Source organism: Chiloscyllium plagiosum, chromosome 33 (genome assembly GCF_004010195.1).
Source record: "Chiloscyllium plagiosum isolate BGI_BamShark_2017 chromosome 33, ASM401019v2, whole genome shotgun sequence".
Classification (NCBI taxonomy): domain Eukaryota; kingdom Metazoa; phylum Chordata; class Chondrichthyes; order Orectolobiformes; family Hemiscylliidae; genus Chiloscyllium; species Chiloscyllium plagiosum.
In genome coordinates this window covers 6,004,206-6,013,244 of record NC_057742.1, presented here as the reverse complement: position 1 = coordinate 6,013,244, position 9,039 = coordinate 6,004,206, and the positions used below count along the sequence as shown (strand labels likewise).

The 9,039-nt window shown below is 46.0% G+C and overlaps 1 protein-coding gene across 1 annotated transcript; it reads right to left on the bottom strand.

Annotated features, from left to right (window-relative positions):
• Window positions 1-689: 689 nt before the first annotated feature.
• On the bottom strand, window positions 690-9,033 carry LOC122539770 (SKI/DACH domain-containing protein 1-like). Its single transcript, XM_043674816.1, has one exon. It carries the CDS (start codon window positions 8,692-8,694, stop codon window positions 6,535-6,537), a length of 2,160 nt encoding a protein of 719 aa, XP_043530751.1. The 5' UTR covers window positions 8,695-9,033; the 3' UTR covers window positions 690-6,534.
• Window positions 9,034-9,039: the final 6 nt, after the last annotated feature.

Here is a 9,039-nt window from a genome sequence, read left to right as displayed (position 1 = left end):
CAGACGTGTTTTTAAAATCAGAATGCTAACGTTTTGATGCCCGGGGCAAAGCGATTGGCTATCAGTCAAAGAAATATTAGAAAAACGATGGCTGACAAGTAAGAACTAAACTCTCGCCACGTGGATGCAAGTGTTAGCTAATCGTGTATTTCACGGGCCTGCACTGACAGTAACTAGCAAAGTTTCTTTAAAATAATAGTCAACTTCAGCCCCCAGACCACTGCTCTCAACAGAGGAGAAATGAACTGGGGATAACAAGGAGACAGAACAACGAAAAAAGTGATTAAAGTTTCCATTAACTACATTTTTAAAGCAAAAATATCCTCATGGAGGAAAGAGACTGGAAACAGGGAGTCAGAGGAACTCTTAATGAATTGTAAGCAGCAGCAGAAGAAATTCCACCCACATGCTACAAAAATAAAACCTCAGTGTATTTGCATTGGAGATCAAGACTCTCTTGTTCCTGTATTAAAGAACTATGCAGAGCATGGGATACCTAGAGCTTTGCAACATCATCCAAGTAGTGTTTTATTTCACCGGTAGTTTTCTGTGCAATATATTAAACGAAGAACAACATGGAAATTCTTCCTTGCCTATGCAGGAGGCAGAATGAGAAGTAACAGAAAGAAAACGGGTTATGTTGCTCCGTTCATTGATGCATTCACTGGTATTATAAATTTAATTCAACATTAGTTTTATTGCAATACACTTGAGACCTAGGAAATACAAAAGCTAATTGATCAATAGAATTTATGACAGAAATCAGCATTTAAAAAAAAACTAATGCATATTCCACTTTCGGGAATTGGTGTACTTTTGTCAACTGTACTTGTCAATGATCCATTTGACCCACAACCTCCACATCTGAGTAATAGACAATTCTAAAAGTCGTAAGGCGAGCTTTTTTTAAAAACCGAATCCAATAAACTAGTAAATTTGTATTGCTGTTTGTTTAAGGTAAAAATTGTCAGTGCTCAGTTTAACTTTGGTTCGGTATAACTTCACATCCTGAATTAAGAGACAAGTGAATTTTCCATTTATTACACATTACAATTTTCTAATACTTTGGTATATCGGTTCTCTGGTGAACAGATATAATTATTAACAAACCTAGTAAATATCGCCAATTCTAATGTCCATGTAATTGTGAGATGGCTTGCAAAACGACATGGTCAGAAAAGCAGTTGTTAAAAAAAACGTGCAGAGGACATAGACATGACTGACTAGGCCAGCACTGAGTACCCACCCTCAAATTACCCTGGAGTACATGGTGGTGAGCTGTCTCTTGAATCACTTATAAGGAGACACATAAAGCTTTTCGGAATTTTTACACAGCGACCGTGAAGGGACAGTGATATATTTTCTTCCAAGTCAAGATGCTGAGTGGCTTGGAGGGGAAACTTGCAGCTAGCGGTGTTCCATGCATCTTCTGCCCTTGTCCTTCTAGGTAGTGGAGGTGGTAGGTTGGAAAGGTGATGTCCAAGGGACGTCGGTGAATCACCTCAGTTGATCTATACACTGCTCCCACTGTGCATCTGTGGTGAAGGAAGTGAATGCTGGATGGTGGTGAACGGGGTGCCACAATGGTGAGAGAAAGTGTTGGAGATGGACCTAACCAAACAAGCTCATGCTGAAATATTGCTGACTAATTGATTCGAATGATTTGTAATCACACATACATTACCTGAAGTTCAGTTGGCATATTGTGCAGGAGATCTGAATTTCGTCTCCCACTTTCGGGAGACATTCAATGTTATAAATTTGTCGGTTTTTTTGCAGTCGCATTGTTATTGTCGTATATTTTATATTTTCAATTCAATGTGAGATAAGGTACACAGTGCCAAGGTATGGGAATTGTACTTTAGTTTACATGATTACCCACGCCATCAGTTTTGTAAAAACACGAGACTGAATCTACTCTCATCTATGGGATTCGCCCCGAGTAAAGCACAGGCCTTGAATACCCCAGGCGAAACTGTCCAGCAAACATATGATTGTCGTGAATGAGCGAGATAAACGGTTGAATGGAGGAGGTAAGGCATTTTCTCTTGTTCTTAAGAGTCACGTATATTAATTCATCACAGGCAGTGTAAAAATAAAGACTATAAGAACCATAACAAAAAAGTACCATCCCTCGTCTGAGAAATTCTGTTTTCATTGAGATTCTTATTTCTGATATTCAATGGACCTAGTTGTTCCTTGACGTTCGAACATTTATCTTTCCTCGACTCTTAAGAAGCTCTCTCTGTCAGTACCTGCTGCAGCTAGGAAGATATTCCAGTTACTGCGACCATACAAACACAGAGTCTGATTCCTTCCCTTCGATATTACTAAATTTCAAAACGAATTCATTGGCTGTAAAAGGGCTTTGAGACGTCCTGAGGTCACGAGAGGGGTCCTATAAATGCAACTCTTTCTTTTAAATATTACGTTACATCCAGTACACACTCCTTCCTGGGAGCCCATCACGCGCTAGTCCAGCTCACATCTCCCCTCTTTTTACTGAAGAATATTCTGATTCATTCTTCCGAGATCTCTGGTGCCTTTTAAAAAAATTCTTCACTTATTTTCTTATTAACTTATTTTCTGCACACCCGCAGCCTGTTAAAACCCAGGATCCCTAGTATGTGTAGTCTCCTTGACTCTCGGCAACCTTGGTAGTTTGAAAGCCTTGAACCTTTCTTTAGGGTTCTCAGCACTAAAAAGGATTAACCTATATCTTATCGAGCAACCAAGCCGCCGGGCCCAGCTAGTCTAAGCGTCTGTAAACCAATCACTGAAATCACAGATAGAACTCGAATTGACGTTGTTGTTGGGGAAGAGCCCGCTGCTGCCGGATGTTTAACAAAAATAAATGCTGACTCTAGTTTTAAACATTAGGTATTGAGACCAATCCAAAAACAATCCAAGTGCTGCATTGCGCATATTTTACAAATTATGCCCTTTTCAAATTAGAGCTGCGCGGCAAATCATCATTATGAAATCTTCCGAGGGAATAATAGTCACAATTCATCTGTTCACACCCTACATAAATATATGCAAATTGATCCCCAGTAGCATCTTAAAAAAAAACACGTTAGATAGGGCAAATCAATCGATGTTTCAAATCGCAGTGACCATGTTATTCCTGAACTCTGCAAACCAAGGCCCATCTCCTAATCTAACCACGATAGACGAGTTCCCCTTTTAAGAATGGGTTGGGAGGATTATTCAGCCTCCGCCTGCAGATTTAAAATCAGTTAAAAGTGTTGTGACCAAATGAGAGTCCAATTACTTTCCATCTCTTCCCGAAGTCAGAAAACATGCGGTTCGAGACTGAGTGTAGAGCATACGGGTACACGCAAGATTTTGTCAACATCAGCGGTACAAACGGACCGAAAATGTTCAATTAGACAAATGAGAAAATCAATATGAAAGAATTCTCGCTGCACAATAAAATCCAATGGGACTTGTCAGATTGAACCATCGTGAAGCAATGGGTGCAGGCTTTGCACAGCAAAACATTTCTTTCTTTCTATCTATCTGTCTGTCTGTCTATCTACCTATCTGCCTGTCTATCTATCTATCAATCTACAATAATGCAAAGAACTATATATGCTGGAGATCTGTCACAAAAGCAAAAAGTGGTGGAGAAACTCAGCAAATCTGGCAGCATCTGCGGAGGGAGAAACAGGAGTAATGTTTCAAATCCAAAATGACTCTTCTTACAGAATTCTATCTACCTATCTACCTATCTACCTATGTTATGCATTGATACGTGGCTATAACACGCGATGAACTGTTGTAGCTTTTATTAAATGTAAGCATCTTTTTTTTTGCTAATTTCTGCCTCATTTATGATTATTTCATGCTACATTTTCCAATTCCAATCCCAGGATTTTACGGGGTGTGCCAGATAGCACCGGGACAATCCCTCAAACTGTTGAATGCAAATATAATTACAATTAAAAGCGGCGTGGACCATCGGGCGTTCAGCCGGCTGGGTGTCAGACTAAGACTGCAATTGAACGAGCATTGCCAATTTTGCAGGCGCGTGGTTTCTAACAGTGGTCAGACGAGCTATTTCTGGTGCTTTTTAATTGCGGGTCTCGGTAATCGATAGGGTCCACCGCCTCTCACATCAACGATATACATTGAGCATGGAATCATGTGTGCTTTTGTTTTGCAGGTGGGGGTTTACCTCCGAGTGGATGGCACAGTGTTGGAGAAAGGATAGTTGGCAGTGGTTGCCAGTTACATCTGCAGTCTGTGTGGCTGAGTGCCTCGAGATCCACTTACAATTTCTCTGGAAGTGGCTCGTTTTAGCCACTCAGACTTTGATGGTGGAAAAGGTTCCGCCTCTGTCCTACAGCCGCAGCAAAGCGAGCGCACGGCGGGTGACGATCCACATTGTGCGCGTTAGATTTGTGTCTATCCCTCCTCTCCCTGTCCCCGTCCCTCACTAACTGCTTTCAGTTTAATCCTGAAATCGGGTCCCAGCTCCTGAAAACACTCACCCAGCGAAACTACCCCATCTTCCTTTCACCGCTTCACGGAAAACAGGATCAACAGTCTGCCTCCATCTCCCTGGATTTTGTCCCTCGCTACGCCTTTCTCTCTCTCTCTCTCTCTCTCTTCAATTCTCCACTCCAGCCTAATCTATCGTCCAATTCCCGCTGCGATAAAAAGAAAGGAATTGAAACATTCCAGGCTGCATGGTTCCCGTGACATGATGCAGCTCTGAGTTTGAGAGTATCTTGCACGGACCTCTCCTCCTTGCCAGGCTGGCCCTATGTAAACAAACGACCACCATCTTGGCTGAAACTGCAATTGTCCGCGTTTTTTTTTCTCTCTCCAGAATCCTGGTGGTGGTCGCGGGGGTGGGGGATGGGGAGAGCAGAACAGATTTAAAATGTCAGCACAGGAGCTCAGCCTCCCCCTCCCATAGAGAGAGAGAGAGAAAGAAAAAAAAATCCCCACTCTCCTCACATCTGTTTGTTCCAAACACGTTTTTCATCATTAATTCAAACCTGGCGTTTGAACGGATTCCCTCCCCCTCCACCCCGTGCCGTTATTGTGAATCGAATCACAGTGTCAATAATCCTTTAGACAGCACAACACCCTCGCCACGTTTTGCCCCTGATTGTTTTTTTCGCAAGAAATAAGCATAATTTAAATTCTTCCTGATGAGGACTCACTGAGCGGGAGTAGGCTTCTCCCCTCCCCCGTAACCTCACTCACTCACTGTATACTGTCAACATCACAAAGAGCAGGGACTAAAAAAAACTTGCTAAAGTTTGTTTTCTGTGTTCTTGAAAGGAACCTTTATCAAATTCTAAATAAATAAAACTTACAACAACTGAGGAATAAATTTTAATATTATTTTCTTTTAAAAAAAGGAATTACAATTGCATTTCAACTCAAGCACCAGTCTTTTTTTCCCTTCTGAATGGGGAACTATTGACTGGAACTTTACGTGGGGTTTGATCAGTAATGCATGCCTCTGTGCATTAACCTCTTTTCCTTCAGAGTTCAACTGATTTGCATCTAAAGGGAAGGTTACTGTGTTTCCCTTGCAAATTATACATCCGATTATTAAGCGGGGACAGAAGCAACACACAGAGCTCAGGATATTTACTCACTGGCCCGTCTACAGAGTCAAGTAAAGGTATCCTCCGCCCCCACCCCAATCACACTTCCCTCCCTCTCCGCTTTCACTGAGACTTCAGTTCAAATATGTTTTAAATTAAAATTGACAATAGTTTATCAAAACGACTAAAATAAAACCTTTAAAACAACCAACTGTAGTACAATTCATTTCGAGTGAGCTCCCCGTCCATTTAAAAGATGACAGCTGTTACTCCCTTGTCCTGTCACCAGTATTTTTGACTACTTTTAATTAAAGCTTCCTGAAGGAACAAAGAAGGAACTGAGGTGAGTACAAGAGATCACTGTGTCAGGAGGATTTTTTAAAAATCCCGATAATCTAGACCCAGCTGGATGGAAGGAGGTGGGGGTGGGGGGGGGGGGGGGGGGGTGGCACGTAGAATAATCTTCTCATTCTCCCTTTCCCCACAACACAATGTAGTCTGATGACTGTGGGAGGCTACTTGGAAAGTGTTTTTTTAAATCGTTCTGATATATTTGAAATTTCTCTCGATTGAGAGGCTGTTCGTTCAGTAAATGTCACTCCCAATGCTTTAATAGGTCGATTGCACAGGGGAAAATAAAAGACTAGTGCAAAGAGCCACATCCAGGCGTGTACTGGGGCCAGACCTGACTGCTTCCCCATTTCTCTATTAAACACACCGATCTTCAAAGAGCCACACATCTCCCTACTGTAGCCGATAAATTAGGATCACTTTTTGGTTAAAAAAAATTGCCGTGTTCGGTTTGGGGATGAAATAATCAAAATAGCTGTTCAATCTTTGTTGTGAACTGCATTTTCTGATCAGGGTGTTGGAACAGCCTGCGGATGGTGTGACAACACTTTCTTTTGCAAATGGACAATGGGGGGGGGGGGGCAATTTCACGTCCACAATCTGTCACTGACCCCTAAAGGCTGAAGCCCCTGAATTTCAGGCTGGGTGGAAGGGGAATCGCTGAGCGGCCGATTTGCCAGGCCCAGAGAGGGTGAGCTTTCTGGACTGTGTCACAGGGCTCCGAGCTGAAGGAATAGGCCGGGCACAGGTCCCCATCGTCACCTACAATCAGCGAGGGCGGTGTGGGGAAATTGCCCATTAAACTGAAAGCTTTCTTAACCGGCGTTACTAATCCGCAGCTGACACGTCTGCACTTGGCAGGGTCTTTCAGTAGGTTCGGCCTTTGGCCGGTCGCTGTGACCCAGGGTTGCACCCTCCCCGAACAGCGTTTGGACCGACCGCGGCGGCAGCTCGAAGAGATGCGTCTCTTTTTGGCAGCGTTCCCCCAGCCAGCGGCCGGCGGCCCATTCGCTAAAGTGCACTGGTTTTGTATTCCTGTCGAGGTGGGATCCTGGAGCGAATGGACAGATCCAGGAAACTCGCTCACTGATTGTATCACTCCACTCTCCTCCTCCTCCTCCTCCTCCCAGTCAACCCCCAGGTTCACTCTCGGTCTGTACCTCCGCCCCGGCCCCCCTCTCCCTGAGCCCGGCCCGGTGCCGGGGCTGAAGCCAGGACTCTGGACACTCGCTCGCGGGGGGCGGCTGCAGATGTCAGGGCGCTCTCTGGATCCGCCGATCCTGTGGTTAATCCCGCCCTGGGAATGGGCTCCGGAACCGAACAGGGCCGCTTTGTCCCGACTGTCGAATTTCCCAGCGTTTGTATTAAAGCAGGAAAGAGCTGAGCTGCCGGGCCGCGCTCTCCACTGTAACGTATCCCTTTGTTGTAAAGACAGGCCGGTCCTAGAGGATCCGGGCAGTTGAGATGGGACCCTGGCTCCTGGCTGCCTCTCCCCGGCAGGAGAATTGCCCTTTGGCCCGGTGCCGGGGCTCCCCTTGGACTGGGCGCGGGTGGGAGAGTTCGAGGCTACCTGCAGGAACAGCGGCCGCGACTGGGACTTGTCCACCGCCGGGAGCTCCACTCTGTCGGGCGGCGCAGGGCTGGGGGACACCGCCGGGATCTTCGCGCTGACGCTGGGTAAGGTGGCTCTCCTGAAGCGGGTACTGTGCAGAGAGACGCCGCTGTGAGCCGAGCTGGAGTCTGAGGCGGTGGAGCTCTCATCGCCGCTGCTGGAGGCGGAAAACACCGACTCTCCGTCTTCCTCGTCTTCGTCCGTGGAACCGAAATCCGAGAGATTGCCCGGCTCTAGGCTGCAGTCCGAGTCACTGGAATATCCCAAAGAGGCGACCTGACCGCCCGGTGCAAAGCCCCTTTCATTTCCCGTCTTTATATCTCCAGAGAGGAACATGGTTTTCACCGACTGGAAGGCTGCGGGGCTCAGCGATGAATTGCCGTTACTGAGAAAACCGCCTCCCACGGTTTTGCTCCGGTTACAACATGAATATTTCGCCGTGAAATGAACCGGCTGCTCGTTTCCATGAACTCGAACCGCGACGGAGGGTTGCACCGCTCTGGGGAAGCAACAGACCAGGTCCCGGTAAAACACCTCCTGCTCCCGGTACACTGGGCACATACCGGCTTTCTCCGCGTTTCCATACTCCGGGAAGTCTTTACCGGCCGGTACGATCGCCGAGGGGTAATCGAGGAGCTCAGTCCCGCTCGGTGTCGGGTATCTGACCTGGGCGCATTCTCCCGGTGCCCGTGTCCTCAGCAGCACCGCCCTCTCGGTACAGAGCCCGGTGTAGAAACCGTGTCCCTCCGAGCTGCTTAGCTGTCCGCCACTCCTCACCTTTACCTTGATCTTCTTCTTGCCGACCTCTGGCGTTTTGTAGACTGTGTATAAAACTTCCAGATCCTCTTTGGAAATGAGGGAGCACTTGACCGCTCGCGTCGGTACCGAGTTCATGGCTTTCAGAGTCCGCAACTCCCTCAAATCGCACCGGCGTCGTTTGATCTTCAGGTGCTCCATCCTCTTGCGAATCGTGGTCCTCGGGACGTCTTTGAACAGATCCGCCAGAACTTGCGACAGGGCGAACATTTGCTTCCCGTTGATGCGCAGGTAACCCAGTCTAACCCCGTCCATTTCCAGATGACCCGACTGAAATCCTCCCAGTGCAACATTGGGGATATAATCCATACATCCCGGGATAATCCCAACCATTGTGTTCGCCATGCAAAAAAGCAAAGAGGTAGTTCTGCCATTAATTACTTTTTTGGGCGAAACTAAATGGCCCAAATTAAGAGATGCGATGATTGAAATGAGCAAGATGTGTCCGCATTTCACTGCAGCATTTTACTAAACAGTAAGATGAAATCAACACACACACACACACACACACTTGGAGGTTTAACGAGCTCTTTAAGATGAACCTGCCAACTACACTCCCTGCTTCCTTCCTTCCTGTAGAAAAGTTCACAGTATTAGCACTTGTCCACACACCACTCCACCAAAGCATTCCCCTCAACTCCAAGCTGATTGGATACTTTCTACATGTGATGTAAGAAAAGCTGATATTCT

Bases quoted from the DNA above. Each gene is read 5' to 3' on its own strand.
- LOC122539770 (XM_043674816.1), bottom strand. From the start codon at position 8,694: ATGGCGAACACAATGGTTGGGATTATCCCGGGATGTATGGATTATATC.